The sequence below is a fragment of the Microtus oregoni genome, unplaced genomic scaffold (genome assembly GCF_018167655.1).
Source record: "Microtus oregoni isolate MIOR12 unplaced genomic scaffold, Mior012 000000F_ref0000247, whole genome shotgun sequence".
Lineage (NCBI taxonomy): Eukaryota > Metazoa > Chordata > Mammalia > Rodentia > Cricetidae > Microtus > Microtus oregoni.
In genome coordinates, this window is record NW_024543059.1 from 2218518 (window position 1) to 2237794 (window position 19277).

Sequence of the window (19277 nt, forward strand, 5' to 3'; positions counted from 1 at the left end):
GACGCTAAGGTTACCGTGGCATCAACCCACAGCATGGGCTACCAAGACAACCTGCCCAATCCCACAGATACGGCTCAAGAGAGAGACCGTCCTTTCAGGCAAGCTCAGTAGCCACAGCACCAAGGAGACAGATCTGTTGACCTGGGCTTACCAGAAAGTGACCTCGAGGAGCAGGTACTGAAGCTGAGTCCAAACTGAGGCAGGGAGCAGGGTAGGTGGGGACCAGTTGAGTTTTAGGTGGAGAGGTTCCCAGCACTGGAGGAGCAGCTTGAGAAAGGGAGGTCCAGGAAAAAGGAGTCAAGTCAGAGCCAAGTCAGAGATTGTATACCCCAGCACAGAGAGCCAGCTCCGCCCTCAGAAAGGGCCTGCCCTTCCAGGCACACCGTTGTCCCTCTTTACCGTGAATGCTGGCTACACTCCAAGTTCTTTGGACTTAACAGAGGAAATTACACTCTTTTTTTGTAACCAGATTCACTGATGCATTAAGACTGAGAATTTTTTTCTTTCTAGAAATGACTCAACACAAAGAGGTGAAAACATGAAAAAAAAAAAAAACCCACCCAAGAACCAGTCTTGCTATGTATAGCCCAGACTGTCTCAGTCTTCTGAATGCTGGGTTATAGGCATGAAATGTTTTTAAATTATGTTTTAAGGAGAGAATGGTAGCAAATGCCTATAACCCCAGTACCAGGGAGATGAAGACAGGGAGATCAGAACTTCAAAGCTAGCCTAAGCCATGTAAAACCTTCTCTCAAAAATACCAGCCTGAGCCTGCCAGTGCATGCCTTAAATTCCCAGTCTCACAGAGATCCACCTGCCTCTGCCTCCTGAGTGTTGGGATTAAAGGTGTGCACCACCACTACCCATTAGTTTAGCATTTGTAAGGCATTTTAGCATGTATATGATTATTTTATTTCACTGAGAGATATGATTAATTTTTCAGGGAGGAAACTCAAACCTTGAAGGTTAACTAACCCAGAGAAAGGGCTGAGACTCACGCCCAGTTATTTAGACTCCAAAGCCTGGCCTGTGTTCATTCATATCTCATTCCTTTGTTCATGGAAAAAGTCCTTACAGTCAGTTGGTAGGGCACAGGTGTAGTTCAGTTGGTAGAGCACTTGCCCAGCCTGTATGAAGCTGTGGGCTCCATTCCCAGTACCACATTCTCTGGGCATTGTGGCACATGCCTGTAATTCCAGCCTTTGAAGGTGAGATAAGAGGCAAGAGGGACCAGAAGTTCAAGATTATCCTTGGACACATAATGGGTTTGAAGGCGGGACTGGAACATATAAGATCTTGTCAGAAAAAAAGGAGGGCGGGGAGGAAGAAGGGTGGGGAGAGAAAGGGAGAAAGAGAAAATCACTGACTCAAATTCTCCAGACATAGAGTATGCACTGACAGTCACATGGGCACAGCTTGTCACCATCCCTTCTCAGGTGTGCCCGCACCGAGGCAGGGCCATGAGCAAAACAGCGGAAATCTACAGCTGGCCTTCCTAACCATGCCCAGCAGTGCTGCTTGTGTGTGCACTGTTCTGCGCTTGCACCTAGCTGACAGCTCCCCCTCTGCCCTGAGCACCTGCTCTGTGTTCTCTCTGAGCTAGACACTGGATGGTCTGTGATACCTAAGTGCTGGAGCAGGGCCATTCCAGTGACACCTGTCATGAGTCTTTCTCCCAAATCACCACGCGGAGACTTATTATCAATCATGATGCTCAGCTGATAGCTTGGGCGTGTCTCTAACTAGTTCTTACAGCTTACGTGAACCCATTTATACTAATGGACGCGCTTCCACACGGCTCATGGCTTGTTACCGCATCTCCTACACGCCGTGTTTCCTCTCCATCTGGCTAGCGGCTCTGTCCTTCTTCCTAGAATCCTCTGGGCCCGGAAAATCCTGCCTAGCTAGCTATCGGCCATTCAGGTTTTTATGAAGCCAATCCGAGCGACACATCTTCACAGTGTACAAAAAGATTGTTCCACAGCAAACACCTCGCATCGCAAGCTACTGCCTGAGAACACGCGGTGAACGTGTATTCTAAAGCAGCCTTTTGCACTTGGCAATCATACCAGCTAACATTTACCGAACACTTACCATTTGCAAATATAAGTACTGAACAAGTTATTGCTTTCCCTTTGGCTTTCAAAAGCCATTTATTCCCATTATTATTGTGTAAGGTTATTTGTGATGTACATGCAGGGGTGTTGAGGTCAGTGGGCAGTCTCTGGGAGTCATTTCTCTCTTTCCATCATGCGGATTCCAGGGAGCCTCTCTCTATAGCCCAGGCTGCCTCTGATCTCGTGATCACCCTGTTAGCTCCCCGAGTCTGGTCTGATAGGTGTGAACTCCCTTCCCTGGCTTCTGTACTGAATTCTTTATACACATAGCTCCTTCCTTGTCACTGAGAGGGCCAGGTCCGTAACTCGGTGGCATTGCACTTGCTCACAAGGCCTTCACGTTGACTCCCCAACACCGGACACCCCAAAAAAGAAAAGAAAAAACAAGGTGTGGTAGCGTATACCCATAATTTCAAAACTTAGAAGGCTGAGGCAAGAAGATCCAGAGTTTGAAACTAGCATAGACTACGGAGTGAGACCATGTCTCAAACAAAAATTAACAAACGAACGTTTGAGGGCTAGGTGTGAGACAAACCCATGTCTGCTTGCTTAACCATGCAACCAGAAAGTAGCAGAAACAGGATTTGAACCCTGGTAAGCAGCATTAGCCACAGCACGCCATTCCCTCATCCTACAATGGTGAGGAACAAAGATTCCATCCCTGCCCCAGAGGTGCTGATGGGCTAGCAGTAGGGAGGTATAGGGGCATGACCGGCAGTGTGCCTGCTCTCCTTTGGCCTCCACTGAGGCCTTCTCAACGGTTCTACAGCTTCAAATGTACCACACGATGATGGATGACTAAGGTAGGCGAGATTTGTGCAGTTAGCAATTGGCACAGGACAAAATTTCAGGGCAGAAAGAGGCATAGCAGATGGCCAGGCCAGGTGGCTGGTGAGAGAGAGCGAGCGGAATGATGTGTGTACGCTCGCTGTTTAAAGTTTACTCCGGGTACCTCAAACAGGGAAGGGCAGCTGGCCATTCCTGTAAAAAGTGAAAGAAGATGTCTTAGCTGGCGTTATTATTGCTTTGATTAAACACCATAACCAAAGCAACTTGGGGAGGAAAGGGTTTATTTGATTTCCATATCCTTCATGGCTTTCTGAGGACGGCCAAGGCAGGAACTTAAAGGGCAAGATCCTGGAGGCAGGAGCTGATGCAGAAGCCATGAAGGGTGCTGCTTATACTGGCTTGTTCCTCGTGGCTTGCTCAGTCTGCTTTCTTATAGAACTCAGGACCACCAGCCCAGGGATGGCCCCACCATCAACGGGCTGGGCCCTCCCCCATTGATCACTAAGAAAATGTCTTGCAGCTGATCCTATGGAGGCCTTTTCTCAGTCGAGGCTCCCTCTTCTCAGATGACTCTAGCTTGTGTCAAGTTGACATAAAACTAGCCAGAACAGAAGAGAATCAGAAGTTAAAGGTCGTCATCCTTGACTGCATATGGAGTTTGAAGCTACCACGGTCTATATAAGATCCTTGTATACAAAGCCGGACGATGGTGGCGCACGCCTTTAATCCCAGCACTCGGGAGGCAGAGGCTGGCGGATCTCTGTGAGTTCGAGACCTGCCTGGTCTACAGAGCTAGTTCCAGGACAGGCTCCAAAGCCACAGAGAAACCCTGTCTCGAAAAACAAAAAACAAACAAAAAAAAAAGATCCTTGTATACAAAGAAATACACACACACACACACACACACAATGACAGTGTTGTGTGCCGGTGCCAGCGTGCACAGTTAAGCAGGGAGGTTAAAGATGTGGAATTTTCCTTGCAGTGCTGGAGGACATATACATGAGCAGGCTCCATCCAAGAAAGGGCCTGATCTTGATAACAAATACCAACAGGCAGACATAGAAGCATGAAGGACGCCAAAGTCCTAATCGGATAGCATTCAGTGGCCACAGGATCCTTAATTCTCACCACGCTCGTGGAGAATGTAATATAATCCGACGTTACAGAGTTCTCTCTAGAGCTAGAGATCTGACTGTCTTGCTTGAGGTGCACTTCCTAGCAGTGACCAACAAACATCTGTGCCCTGGCCTCGTGCCCCCTTGATCAGCTGCCCTGGGCTTACTTAACAGAAGCTGAATGTAAGCCCAAGCAAGTGGTATTTACTCCACTGTGTTGTTCTAGCCAGCATGGGATCCAGCTGGGCAGAGATGGAGAGGAAGGGATCAACCCGAGAGAAATGCAGAATGCAGAATCAGAGGAGTGCGGGGAGGAGACACACCCTGAGGAGGGCAGGGGAGAGATGTGGAGCCTCTGGTTGAGCAAATGCATGGATGGGGTACCACTGGCAGAGAAAGGGCTGGATGGCGACTCAGAGCAAGATGGAGGCTGACTTTGAACATGTGTCTGCCATCCTGGGTGGCATCCAGGAGTGTGCATCGACCATGATAAACACAGCTGTGAAGATGAGTTCACTCTCGACTACAGGAGACCTACAGTGCAGGGATTTGGGCCTCACCCCACCTGTGTGCCTTGTCTGGTCTCAATTCAGTGATTCTCCTGCCTCAGCCTCTCTGAATGCCAGAATTACAGGTGTGAGCCACCATACCCGGTTTATGTAGAGTTGGCTACCCAAACCAGGACCTCCTTCATGCTAGACAACGTTCGTTCTACCAACTGCATGGGGCCCTTTTGGTGTTTGTTTGTTTGTTTGTTTGGATTGGTTAGTTGGTTGTTTTGATTTTTGAAACAAGGTCTCACAGAGCCCAGTTTGGACTTAACTCATTCTGTAGCTGAGGATGACCTCATCTCTGGATCCTCCTGTTCCTCCTTCTCTATGCTGGGAGACTAAAGGCACGCACCATGACAGCCCCGGCTTCCTTTAACCTCTTAGCAGAGTTGAGAAAGGGCTGAGCCGGATTCTGGGAGAGATCCGATGTGGATAGAGAGGCATCCCACTGGTACCAAAAATTCCTGGCTCATCTGTGACTTGCCCTTCCCCCTTCCCTAGATGGCTTTGCCCGGCCGCAGGTCCAAGAACCCCAAGACACTGGCTTTCCTTCTAGTGGGAATGACTTTCGTGGTGCTGCACCAGTGGTTTCTCCAGGAGCCCACGCAGAAGTACACTGAAGTCCCCACCGCTGCTCCCTGGTCTTCCGAGGCTGCGGTGCAGCTGTCGCCACACCTCCAGGCGCCCCCTTGCGTGGCCAACGCCTCTGTGAACCTCACGGAAGGCTTCCAGGAGCTGCCTGCCCGGATCCAAGACTTCCTACGCTACCGCCACTGCCGCCGCTTCCCGCAGCTGTGGGACGCGCCCCACAAGTGCGCGGGCCATCGCGGCGTCTTCCTGCTGCTGGCCGTGAAGTCTTCGCCCGCGCATTACGAGCGGCGGGAACTGATCCGGCGCACGTGGGGCCAGGAGCGCAGCTACGGCGGGCGGCAGGTGCGTCGCCTCTTCCTGCTGGGGACCTCCCCTCCCGACGAGGCGGCGCGCGAGCCTCAGCTGGCCAGCCTGCTGGACCTGGAGGCGAGCGAGCATGGCGACGTGCTGCAGTGGGACTTCGCGGACACCTTCCTCAACCTCTCGCTCAAGCACGTGCACCTGCTGGAGTGGACAGCCGAGCGCTGTCCGGGTGCGAGCTTCCTGCTCAGCTGCGACGACGACGTCTTCGTGCACACGGCCAACGTGGTGCATTTCCTGGAGGTGCAGTCGCCCGAGAGCCACCTCTTTACCGGGCAGCTCATGGACGGTTCTGTGCCCATCCGCGAAAGCTGGAGCAAGTACTTCGTGCCCCCGCAGCTCTTCCCGGGCAAGGCCTACCCAGTGTACTGCAGCGGCGGCGGCTTCCTCCTGTCCAGCCGCACAGCCCGCGACCTGCTCAGCGCGGCGCGCCAGGTCCCGCTTTTTCCCATCGACGATGCTTACATGGGCATGTGTCTGAAGCAGGCCGGCCTGGCGCCCAGCCCCCATGAGGGCATCCGGCCCTTCGGCGTGCGGATGCCGGGCTCGGAGCGCTCATCCTTCGACCCCTGCGTGTACCGCGAGCTGTTGCTGGTGCACCGCTTTGCGCCCTATGAGATGTTGCTCATGTGGAAGGCGCTGCACAACCCGCAGTTGCACTGCAGCCGCAGGCACCAGGCAGGGCCTCCTGAGAACAGAAAGCTGGGGAGCTGAGAGTGCGTCTTCCGATCTGAACCCCGATGCACACTGATATCACCCTGAGGGTAGATCTGGAAATCACTATATCCTAGCCTGTGTTCCTGGCCTCCACGTCAGGGATTCTGACCCTATTGGTCTTCAGACGCGTAGGTGTGTTTTTCTTATTTTAAACTGGGCTGGGAATACCTGTTTATCCTCACATACCAGCCTTCCCGGGAACCTGTAACCATTCATTGTGGGTAGCAAGAGAGGCATGACTGCCAAGATCAATGTTAGCTGAGGGGAGCTCCCAGAAGGCAGTTTACACTCGGAACGAAGCCGTGTCTGGCAGCCTTGCTTCCGCGACGCTCCAGGAATCTTGGAGGAGTCAGCGTCGCAGCCTCCCTTCTGCAGCCCTGACTGTGAACTAGTAGCGTCCGATTTGCTTCTCCAACGCTTTTGGAAATGCTATCTGTCCCAATGGCGTGGAGCGTTATCTGTGAGAACCCTGTCTTGGTTTTCTGTTGCTGCTCTAACAAATTCTCACCAAGGCTCGAAGCCTAGGAACAAGCCCACTTATCCTGTAGTTCTCCGACAACACAGGCCCTTCTCATTAGGTTAAAGTCAAGGTGTTGGTAAAACCTCCTTCCTTCCTGGGTATCCACACACCCCACTATATTCCCTCGCTTCTAGAAGAGGCCCTCCCTCCTTCATCTTCAAAACCAACCATGTTACATTTCTCTACAGCCAAACTTCTCTCTGACTAGTCTTTATCTGCTCTCCTTCCCTGGAGCTAAAACCCGGGTTCACCGGGCTAACCCAGGCTTAGCTTGTGTCTATTTGCTTAAGACAAACTCCCATGTAGCCCAGGCTGCCCCGAAACTTGCCATGAGGTAGGTCAAGCATGAGCTTTAATTCAGGGTGGATTACAGGTTTGTCTCCACACCCAGGTAATATCTTCATGTTTTAAAGCCAGCTCACCAGCAATTCCATAGTTCATCTTGTTCACACGTAACCTATTTTAGTCACAGATTCCAGGGATTAGGGTGTGGACATCCTTGGAGGCTCTGTCTACCACGATGCTATTTAATAATAAACGAAGGAAATGAACACGGGACAGATGTGCTTCTTCTCAACAAACGGTCCCAATGCCCACTCTCACGGTGGACAACGGGGCATCGCCAATCCCAAAGTTCCTGCTCTGGAGCCGTGTTCTCAGTTCCCGGGAAGAAAGTTGTCTCCATTTTTTGGGTGAGGATATTAAGATTCTGGCATTATAGGACTAGAGAAATAGCTCAGCTGTTAAGAGCACTGAGTTCGCTGGGCGGTGGTGGCTCACACCTTTAATTCCAGCACTTGGGAGGCAGAGGCAGAGGCAGAGGCAGGTGGATCGCTGTGAATTCGAGGCCAGACTGGTCTACAAGAGCTAGTTCCAGGACAGGCAGAAAAAAAAAAAAAAAAAAAAAAAAAAAAAAAAAAAAAAACCTACAGAGAAAACTATCTCGAAAACCACTGAGAGTTTGATTCTCAGCATCCACGTGGCAGCTAACAACTATCTGTAACTCCAAGATCTGATACTCTCACACAGACATACATGTAGGCAAAACACCAATGCACGTAAAATAAATTATTAAAACAAATGCACATAAAATTACTTAAAATTTAAAAAAAGTTTTTTTTTTTTTTTAAGATTCTGGCATTTCTTAGCTTAGAAAGGTGGGGAAGCTGCAGATTTGGATCCACTGTGTGACCCTGGGGCCTGACTACACATTGCTGAGGTTTGCTTGCTCTGCTATCCAAGAACAGGAAAGGCCTGTGCTCGCCCAGGGCACCACCCAAGTCACCTGGAGGATCAGGCGAGCCGCGTGCGTCCTCCAGGTCAGTGGGCCGCCAGGGGGCGCGCCTGCCACACGGTGCATCTCTGCTTCCAGTTCGGGAGAGGCTGAGGTGAGGACCGACGCCCAGGTAGGGAGGAAACTTCTTCAAGATCACAAGGGTCTACAGGGCACTAGGGACTAAGTACCCGCTTCCTGCCTGTTCCTGGGCTCTAACCAACCCCCCAGCTCCCACACTTGCTGTCTGCCAGTCACCCCCTGAGCTGAGAGCTGCTGCCGAGGGCAGAGTCCAGCCGGGAGCTTCAGAGAGGAAGCAGACAGTAATTTGGTTATCTGTTGTCTTTATAGGGTCTGAACGGCTACTGGCCTGGCCCTGCCTTTGTGTTATAGTGCTGGGAGAACTGCCAACCTCTCAGCATTAAATCAACATCCTAACAATGTCTTCTGAAAGAAAGGTCCTCTCCACCCGGGGACAGTCACTTCAGACTAATCCTGGTTGGCGCCGGAAGCTCCTCCCCACCCCCACCCCCAGCCTGCACCTGCCTGAGAACCTCCATCAGTGCTCCCTCAGCACGAGGGCTGATTAACCCCACCGCTGAGAAGAACACAGACACACTTTTAAAATGCCTCCCTTGTTCTTTATTCTCCTCCTCAACAGTTCGACACAGGGTAAAGACTGAGTTGAGATTCATGCATGGCCTGTGTGGGCCTTGGCTGCTGGGGCAGGGGGCTGAGCAGACTGAGCAGTAGACGGAAGGGCAGGGGACAGTAGTGGGGAGAGGTGACCAGGGAGCCCCACCTGAGGGAAGAAGAACATGACAGAATTGGAAGGGACCTGGGGTCTGGTCAGGATGAATGGGGCGGAAGGGTCCTTGGGTTTCAAGTAGGTGAGGTTGAATCCTAGGAGGTGGGGGCGGGGCAGGGTGGAGTGGGGGGTACAGTGAGCAGGTGTTGACAGGCCAGAGACAAAGGCTGGTTGGCTAGGCTTTGGGGGTTATGACTAAGGATGTGGCCTATGAGTTAGAGCTTAGAGAATGTCGAACACCTGTGTTGGACAGTGAAGCTTCTGTGGGGCTCAGATCCCCTCGACACCCCACGCAGCCACTTACCTCCTCCTTACTGAGCCACTCACACAGAGCAGAGTCAGAGCCCAGGCTGGAGAGAGAACTGTGGACACTTCTACCTGCCAAAGACAGGGGCACGGATGGGTGTCCCCACCCTAGTGTAGCTGTCCAGTGCTTTGAAAAGCAGTACGGCAGCCCTTCAGAAGTTAGCGTTGTTGCCAGGGTGTGGTGGTACTGACCTGGTACACACCTGCTGGGCCCACACCTGCTGGGCCCACTAGCGAGGATGAGGCAGGAAACAGAGTTCAAGGTCGTCAGGCTGTGCCACACCTACCCTTAAAACAACAACTAAAATCCTAGCAGGTGTGGCAGGGCGAGCCTGAAATCCTAGGGATCAGAAGTTCAAGGTCACCCTCAGCTACTCGAAAATTTAAGGCTAGACTAACGTGAAACCCTGACTCAGCCGTCAAGAGCACTGTCTGCTCTTCCAGAGACTTGGGTTCCATTATCAGCACCCACTTGGTGACTCAGAGTCATCTGTAACCCCAGTTCCAGGGGCTCCAACGCCCTCTCCTGGCCTCCAAAGGCACAAGGCATGCCTGTTTGCAGACATACACGTGTGGGCAAAACATCCATGCACATAATAATAAAAACAGATGAATAAAAATGAAAGCCAAACACGTGACCGTGGGGCTGCAGTCCATGTGAGAGCATGTGCAGTCCGTGTGAGAGCGTGTGCAGTCCGTGTGAGAGCGTGTGCAGTCCGTGTGAGAGCGTGTGCAGTCCATGTGAGAGCATGTGAAGTCCGTGTGAGAGTGTGTGCAGTCCATGTGAGAGCGTGTGCAGTCCATGTGAGAGAGTGTGCAGTCCGTGTGAGAGCATTGCAGTCCGTGTGAGAGCGCGTGCAGTCCGTGTGAGAGCGCGTGCAGTTCGTGTGAGAGTGTGTGCAGTCCATGTGAGAGCGTGTGCAGTCCATGTGAGAGAGTGTGCAGTCCGTGTGAGAGCATTGCAGTCCGTGTGAGAGCGCGTGCAGTCCGTGTGAGAGCGCGTGCAGTTCGTGTGAGAGCGCGTGCAGTCCGTGTGAGAGCATTGCAGTCCGTGTGAGAGCATTGCATTCCGTGTGAGAGCGCGTGCAGTCCGTGTGAGAGCGCGTGCAGTCCGTGTGAGTGCGCGTGCAGTCCGTGTGAGAGCACGTGCAGTCCGTGTGAGAGCGCGTGCAGTCCGTGTGAGAGCGCGTGCAGTCCGTGTGAGAGCATTGCAGTCCGTGTGAGAGCATTGCATTCCGTGTGAGAGCGCGTGCAGTCCGTGTGAGAGCGCGTGCGGTCCGTGTGAGAGCGCGTGCGGTCCGTGTGAGAGCGCGTGCGGTCCGTGTGAGAGCGCGTGCGGTCCCTGTGAGAGCGCGTGCGGTCCCTGTGAGAGCGTGTGCGGTCCGTGTGAGAGCGTGTGCGGTCCGTGTGAGAGCGCGTGCGGTCCGTGTGAGAGCGTGTGCGGCCCGTGTGAGAGCGTGTGCAGTCCGTGTGAGAGCGTGTGCAGTCCGTGTGAGAGCATGTGCTGGCCAGGCTAGAGATCCCAAGTCCCACTTCAAACACCAAACAAACACGGACAGGCAAACCCCCGGAGTTACTCCAGAATCACAATCCTACCTAGACGTTCCTGTGAGAGCTGAAAACTCTCATGACATCATTCCTCGCAGCAGCCAAAAAGAATGAGTGAGGGCCCAGATGCCCACTGACGGATGAAAGGATAAATAAAATCTGCATATCTGTACATGAACTATTATCCAGCCGTAAACAGGAAGAAAGCCCTGATTCACGCTGCAACACCACAACAGTATGCTTGGTGAAAGACTGCAGAATCATGGCCACACGCATGATTCCATTATAGGAAACATCCATTAAGCCCAAAAAGACAGAGTGGATTAGCTGTTGCTCAGGGCAACTCCAGGAGGGATGGGACATGGCTGAGGGTGAGCACTAAGGTTCTCTTGGGCTGATGAACATGTCCTGAAGTTCACTAACAGTGACGGCTGTCAATTTAAGGATATTAAACCACTGAGTTTTATACTTTAAAGAATTATTGCTGGGTGTTGGTGGCGCACACCTTTAATCCCAGAGCTTGGGAGACAGAGGCAGGTGGATCCCTGAGTTTAAGGGCAGCCTGGTCAACAAAAACAAGTTCTAGGACGGCCTGGGCTACACAGAAAAACCTTGTCTCAAAAAAAAAAAAAAAAAAAAAAAGCCCCAGCAAAACAGAATAACTATTTATAACTATTTAGTGTTGGGCTGTGTGCACGCAAAGCTAGTGTTCTCTACCACTCAGCCACAGCCCCCCACCCATTTCTAAAGGGTGATTTTGATGATAGCAAAATTATATCTCAATAATTAAATATTTTCAAGATTTAGTTAGAGAAATGTCACTTCTTCCTCTTCCCTGCTCCCCCACTCAGTTCTTCGGGTCTCCCCATACTTCCCCACCTGCTGGAAGGGAATCAATCAATCTTTGTTTGCAGCTGTCTGTCCTGACTTCCTCAGCACAGGCAAGCCACGTTGTTTTTAGGCATAAAAGGTAGGGCTTTTTATTTATTGACTTTTTTGAGCCAGAGTTTCACAGCATAGCTCAGGCTGGACTTAAACTTGATGTGATTCTCCTGCCTCAGCTGGGATGATAGGGAAAGCAGCACCATATCACTGTGATGTTTGCAATGAGAACAGACCTCATAGATTCACGGATTTGAATATCTGGTCCTCGGCGCCAGAGCTGTTTGGAAGGATTAGGGAGCGTGGCTTTGCTGCAGGAGGCGTGGCTTTGTTGCGGTAGGCGGGTCACTGGGGGGTGAAGTTTCCAAAGTCTTCTCAGTACACGCAGTCTCTCTCTCTCTCTCTCTCTCTCTCTCTCTCTCTCTCTCTCTCTCCCTCCCTCCCTCCCTCCCTCCTACTTGTGCATAAGCACATAAATTCTCAGCTACTGCTCCCTCCCACACTCCCCACCATGATGGTCAGGGGCCCTAACCCTCTGAAACTGTAAGCCTCCAATAAACTCTCTAAGTTGCCTTGGTCATAGAGTCTCTTCACGGCGGTAGAAACGTAACTAAGACATCCATCTTAGACATCTTATTTTTAGCCTTTTTTTTCCTAGGACTAGAAGCCAAGGCCTGCGCATGCCAAGCAAGTTCTGTACCACTGAGCCCCATCTCTGGTCTCAGCTAGCTTCCAATATCCAGATGATATTCATACACAATATAAACAGTATTTCAGAAAAGGAAAGAATTAAGGGCAACCCAAAGGCCATTTTGTCTTCTGCACTGGCTTTTGCACGGCATCTGACTCCATGGAGTGCAAGCTGAGTTTTCCTCTTCTGTGGAGTGCCATTAGCAGCGATTCCCAAATAGAAGCCAATTGTTTCTGAAACAGAGTCTCCCTGTGTGCTCCAGTGTGGCTGACTGGGAACTCCGTGTGTGAATGTGCACGTGGAGGGAAGAGGTCAGAGCCGGGGTTCTCATCAACCGCTCTCTGCTTTACTTTCTGAGCAGGGTTTCTCACGGAACCTGGCGCTCACCTCCTCAGCTGTGCTGGCCAATGAACTCCCCCAGGGATGGGACTCCAGGCTCAAGCCATCACACACGGCTTGTTTTCTTTCTTGCTGGGAATCAGAACCGAGGTTCTCATTCTGCACAGCAAACACATTACTGACAGCGCCATCTCTCCAATCCCTGACTGATCTTCCGATCTTCCTGCCTGATCTCCTAAGGGCTGAAATCACAGAGGTGCACCATCTCACCCAGCCCAACTACAACTTCTGCCAAAAATGTGTTTATTCCAGTTTCAAAAGTCCTCATAGTCTTCAACAGACCCAACAGTGTCCAACAGTCTACGATCTCTTCTGAGGTTTGAGGTTGTCATTTAACTGATAGGCTCTGTACAACAACAACAACAACAATAAAAGTCATGTGTTTCTAACATACAAAGGCACAGGGTATAATTTCCATTCCAAAGGGGAGGAATGGAGGATAGCAAAAAAAAAAAAAAAAAAAAAAATCAGAACAAAGCAGAACCAAAACCCAGCAAAACCCAGCAGGGCAAATACCAAAACCTACAGCTCCATGTCTGGTTTCTGGGGCTTGTGATGGGGCCATCTGGGCTTGGGTGGGCTGCCTCTCTAGTTCTGCTACAACACACATAGCCTCTCTCTTGGGTTGGCTTGTTCATGTTAGGCCTGCAGCTTTCCTTGGCAGATGTCCCATGGTCCTGGCAGCTCCACTATTCTAGGTCTTCCTTGCAGCTTAAACATCACATTCCCAGCCTCATGCCAGACATTCTTAGGACCTCCGAGCAGAGAAACTGCGACACATTGTCTGGTCCCAGTGACCTTCTGGAGCCTTGGTGCAAACCTCCATGACCTCCTCATTCTTCTTACAGTTGTCAAGCCTGAAACTCTGGTACCATGTGGACAACTGCGCCAAGCTCTGCTTTCAGCCCAGAATGTAGCTTTATCCCCTTAGACCAAATCTGTGGGAGCCTCTGTACGTCTTGGTGACTGAATCTTAGAAAATACTTTCTTAGACGGTTCAGTTTTTGTTGCTTTGTCTATTTCTTTTTAGTGGAGAGCCCCTTGATGGCTAATCTTATCACCTTAACATACCTGGGAAGAGGAAGCAGCAACTAAGGAATTGATTCCATCAGATTCATCTCTGGGTATCAGCCTACCCAACTACGTGTGGTCCTTAGGCACATGGTCCCGCATTGTGTAAGAAAGTCAGCTGAGGGTTAGGTATGGGTGCTGTCCACACCTTTAATCCCAGCACTTGGGAGGCAGAGGCAGGTGATTCTCTGTGAGTTTAAAGCCAGCCTGGTTTACAGAGCAGGCTCCAGGACAGCAGAAACCCTGTCTCAATAACAAAAACAAACAAACAAACAAATAGAAAGTTAGTGATCAGGAAACAGGGAACACGGTAAGCAATATTCATCCATGGTCTTTTTTTTTTATAATTTATTTATTTATTATGTATACAATATTCTGTCTGTATGCCTGAAGGCCAGAAGAGGGCGCCAGACCTCTTTACAGATGGTTGTGAGCCACCATGTGGTTGCTGGGAACTGAACTCAGGACCTTTGGAAGAGCAGGCAATGCTCTTAACTACTGAGCCATCTCTCCAGCCCCCTTCATCCATGGTCTTAACTGCAGTCCCTGCCTCTAGGTTCCTGCCCTGATTTCCATTAGTGATGAATGTGGCCTAGAAATATAAGATGAAATAAACCCTTTCCACTCCAAGCAAGGAAGCAAACTAACACACCCTTCTTCAGCATTCCCAGTTCAGGTTCCGTCTTTTAAAACAAATTTTATTTTCTTAAGATGAAGCTTCCAGTGGCTGAGGTCTTACCCTCAGGGTACCCCCCCTCTCTCTGTCTCTCTCTCTCTCTCTCTCTCTCTCTCTCTCTCTCTCTCTCCCCAGGGCACAGCACTGGGTTTTCTCTTTAATGGGGGTAATCCCTTCAACAGCTGCTCTTGCATCTGTCTGGCCCACAACTGTAAGCTCCCTCCTTCCCCCACTAAACTACACATTTTCATATCTTTCCGCCTCTCTTGTTCCTCCTCTTGCTGTAGACCTGGATAAGGGCAGTGAGCAGCCCCCATGATGGGGCCCGACCACTTGTGTCTCGTCTGAGAAGTTCTTCTAGCAAACAATTAGTCCATTCTTCTTTCAGTTTGGCTTCACTTGGCTTTTAGAACACGGGCAGAATGCACCAGAGTCTTCGTTGATGTAACACAAATGACTTCTAGCCCAGTTCCCAATGGAGTCTTTGTTTTGCTCTGAAAACTCATGAGTTGGGCCTCAAATATACACACACGGCCGGGCGGTGGTGGTGCATGCCTTTAATCCCAGCACTCGGGAGGCAGAGGCAGGCGGATCTCTGTGAGTTCGAGACCAGCCTGGTCTACAAGATCTAGTTCCAGGACAGGCTCCAAAACCACAGAGAAACCCTGTCTCGAAAAAAAAAAACAAAAAAAAAAACAAAAAAAAAAAACAAATATACACACACTTCCTTGCCTTGGCCTTCTTGTCCTCCACACTCCGTCAGGATGTCCGTTTGAACGCTGTTTACAACTTTCTAGGAGATTCTCTAATGCGTAGTCCCAAGTTCTTCCACATTCCTCCTGCAAACCAATTCCAATGACCTAAGACCCTCCCCGAATCAGGTTTATTATAATAAAAACCCTACTCATGATATCAATTTTCTGTTTTAGTGACTTTTATTGTTGCTACAGCAAGCTGTTGTTTAGAAAAGGCTTGTTTTAACTTACGGTTTGAGAAAGGACACAGTTCACCAAGGAGAGAAGGGATGGTGGCAGGGACACCAGGTAGCTAGTTGCCCTGAGTTCAGAGTTAGGAAGCACAGAGTGAGCAGCAAGTGGAGCTGGGCTGTATCATCTCAAGGCCTTCTCCAAGGGACTTACTTTCTCCTATGAGGTTTCACCTTGTGAAATTTCTACAGCTTTCCCAAAGAGCTGGACACCAAGTGTTCAAACACATGAGCCTATGGGGACACTTCCCATTCAAACACAACACCTTCAGTCCCAGGACTCGGTAGACTGAGCCGGGAGAATCATTTGACTCTGGAATTCAAGGCCAGCCAAACTGACTAGGAAGGAAGGGAGGGAGAAAAGGAGAAAGGGAGGGAGGAAGGTAAGGAGGGAGAGAGGGAGAAAAAAGGATCATTATGAGTTTCACCTAGGAAACACTATAACACTACTACACAGAGGAACACTAATGGTGAGGTTCCTGACCCTTGCAGAGACCATTCTGTTCCAAGGCTTTGGTGAAGGGTGTGGATCTCTGCAGAGCTAGGTAAAATGGGCTGGGATCTAAAGATTTTGACAAACAGAAGGGACAGGGCTATCCCAGGAAGGAATGAGTCCCCAGTAGCAAGGGGATTCAAGCAGAGGTTAGCCAGCAGGTCAAGGGGCCTACAGAGATGCCTTTCCAAAAAAGCCAGGAAAAGAGGAGGAGGAGGAGGAGGAGGAGGAGGAGGAGGAGGAGGAGGAGGAGGAAAGATCCAGCACAAGAATAGAAAGAATCAGCATGGCTCTGGAGGTCTGGATCCCAATTCTGCTGTTTACTAATTTTGTGACCTGGGGCACCTCCCTGGAGTTTAGTCTGTCACTGGCTAAGTGGGGCTAATAACTGTGAGAATTTAATGGGAAAACACCTACCCTTCAGGCTCTTTAATGGCACCATTAGATGACTAAGCTTATAAAAACCAATTGGCAGGGGTTCTGGGGCCAATGCATGGGCAAAGAGGCATCATCCACCCCACAGAAACCTTGTTGGGCGGCCGGGCTCTTCCTGGCATGTCTTGATCTCCTGCTCCCCAGAGATCAGAGCCACAGGTCCCTCCGTCAGGCTGTGGAGGGACTGTCTCTCTAGGTTTCTTGTCTCACCTCTCAGGAAAGTGGAAGCTGCCAGAGGTGGGCTCTGAGACAGGCCTCCCCGTCTAAGACACACTCTAAGGGGTTTGGGATGCTAATCAGACACCTACAGAGTATGCTTTACAAAATGAGGAGGCTGAGCAAGATGGCAGTAACCCAAGGACCACCAGAAGGACTCCCTCCACAGCTGCCCGGTGGGTGCTGGTTCTATGCAGGTTCTCTTGCCCAAGGCCACACAGCTAAGGAGACAAGACAGAGACCATGAACGTGACAGCGCGGTGTGAATGGACATTACACATCCCATTTTAGAGTAAGAAACCCAGGCTCGGTGTGTTCCATGCAGAAGGCCATGCAGAAAGAGCCCAAAATCTGGTCACATCCAGGGCAGATAAACACAGGGGACAGGATGAGGTCAGCTTTCCTTAACTGACTGGGACCCTCTGGGCACCCCACCAGGACCTATATTCCTCTTCTCCGGTCAAAATCTTGGGAATGGGTGTGGAGATACAGATGGAAAGGGAGGGGGTGTTCGTCTCATGGGTCCTCCCATTCCCAGCTGTCCTGCCTAGGCCCTGATGTAGTCTGTATGAATTGCATATCCCAAGTCAGTCACCATCTTCTGCCAGCACTTGGTAGGGCATGCAGATCCGCCAGGGCCAACGCCACACTGGGCAGCCAGCTCCCCGTGATGCTCTCCTACCGCGGACAGCACTGGCATGGGAAGGAGGGAGTGCTGGGGCCAGGGCCACCCTCTTACTTCCTAACCTCTGGAGACGCAGCCTCACCGGTTCGCATGCGCATTCAGCTGCTCGTCCTGGCTCCCCCCCCCCCATCCCTCCCCGGGACCACGCCTCTGCCTCCAATGGGCGGAGGCTTAGAGGCTGGGCGGGACGGAACGAAGCCCTGGGGTCCAAGCTCCAGCGCCCAAGCTCCAGCCCCAGCCCGCCCGCCTCCGGGACAGCAACTCCCCGCCTAGTCCCAGGCTGCAGCGCGGGCTGGTCCAGCCTCCGCTCCGGTGCCCGTGCTGTGACCTGCATCCCGGGAGTCCGGCTCCAGCTGCGGCTACGCGGCAGGTAGGAGGCGCTGCGCGGAGGGAGGCGTGTGCGAGCGCGTGTGTTAGTGTGCATTTGGATGTGTGTGGTGTGTGTGTGTCTGTGTGCAGGTGCAGGGAGGACCCGTGCTAGCACGAATCGGAATAGGGGCTGCACATCCCGCGGATTCAGGGCTAGGAGGTGAGCGCTGGCCTGCAGGCCTAGGAGGCGGAGCACCCCTACACACACCCCGAAGATCCGCCCGGACTCAGCCCCACCTCCACCCACAGCAGCCCTGGGTGAGGGGCATCCCTTGCCTCCACCTGGGTATTCCGTTGCTGTGCTTCTAGTGCAGAGGCGCTGGTGTGTGCTTAGCATCGGGCTCGACTCTTTCTAATCTTCCTTACAAGTCCCCTTTCCTGTCCCCACCTCTGTCCCCCTCACCCCAGTCACCTTCCAACCTTTCTAAGTGCCTCCATCCTACAGCTTGGAGAAGGGCGTGAGGCCAAAGACCCCGTGCGCCCCTTCTTGGTCATGGTCCGCAGGTTGAATGGGGTCCTTTTCCCTGACTTTAGGGCTGGATGTGTGGTACTGGGAGCAGGACAGGTCTGGCGGAGACTGGCTCCCCACCCCCACCCCTCAGGATTAGGGGTGTAGGAAAGGCCTTCTTCCTAGGGAGCTCAGAGGTGGAGTATATATCAGTATAGATCGTTAACAGGTGCTGCATGTCCAGCTCTGCTCTTAGCCTGCCCTGTGATAAGATTCAACTCCAGACTTCACACAGATGAGTCCCAGCCGCAGTAGGGAAGCCAGTCCCCCTCTAAGCCTTAGAGGCTAAGGTGACCCAGCCAGAACTGGCACCCAGGTCCCTAAGGCACAAGCTATGATCTTCTCTCTGTGCCAGAGGGTGGAGCAATCAGCCAGTGCTGAGGGCAGCTAAGTGTTCAGGGAGCCGGGGAGACCTTCCTGGGAAGCTGTGCCTTGGCAAGGGAGGGGAGACTAAGACCTCCCATGATTCCTTCTGGTTCTCGCTACAGGCTTAGTGTCCAGGGTGGAGTTGAAGAAGACCAGGCGTGGGGTATGGTAGGCCCAATGGTTGCTGCCGCTGCCACAGGCTGGGTCAGAGCTGAAGCCTGGGTGGAGTCCGCCCTGAGAGGCTTCTCTTCCCTTTGAGAGGCTGGTAGGCCAGCAGATAAGCCCCTAACTCGAGTCCTGAGGATAAGGCAGAGTCAATACCAGGTGGGGCCATCCTTGCCTGGGAACCAATAGGTTCATCTACACAGGGACTGGGGAAAGTTCAGCAAGGTGAAGAAAGTCTTATAGTCAAAACCGTGAAACAGACCACAAGCAAAGCACACAAAGATGAGAGGCTGCATGCCGGTCTGGAAGGGGGGTGTGTCTGACAAGGGCCTGCTCTGCTACTCTGGGGGAGAGGCTACTGGGGAGGTTCCAGCAGGGAGGGGCCCCACTTCCTCTCTCTTCTCCTCAGCACCTCACCCGGGTGTGACAGGAGAGGAGTGGGAGGTCCAGGGGGACCCTTACAGACCTCGCTGCTGTGTAGAAGCAGGTGGCTGCCTCCGGGATGTGGCCCAATGAGGTGGGGCTTGGACGCTGCTGGCGGGAAACCTGTGGCTTTCGGTGGCACACCTGTGTGTGTTTCGGAGGCCTCTGCCGTGTTCACCTACTCCGCTTTCCCCGATAGCTCTTGGGATGACACCGAG

At 51.8% G+C, this 19277-nt stretch overlaps 2 protein-coding genes across 2 annotated transcripts in view; both read left to right on the top strand.

Moving 5' to 3' along the window:
• The first annotated feature begins 5073 nt into the window (after positions 1 to 5073).
• On the top strand, positions 5074 to 7318 carry LOC121450422 (acetylgalactosaminyl-O-glycosyl-glycoprotein beta-1,3-N-acetylglucosaminyltransferase-like). Its single transcript, XM_041655278.1, has one exon. The coding sequence runs from the start codon at positions 5074 to 5076 to the stop codon at positions 6235 to 6237; it is 1164 nt and encodes a 387-aa protein (XP_041511212.1). The 3' UTR covers positions 6238 to 7318.
• Positions 7319 to 17410: 10092 nt separating this feature from the next.
• The window catches only part of LOC121451010 (calpain-5), a 55166-nt gene continuing 53299 nt past the window's right edge, over positions 17411 to 19277 (top strand). Inside the window, exon 1 of the mRNA XM_041656461.1 lies at positions 17411 to 17598. The gene's annotated coding sequence lies outside the window, so the exon portion shown is untranslated. The remainder of the gene's footprint in view (positions 17599 to 19277) is intronic.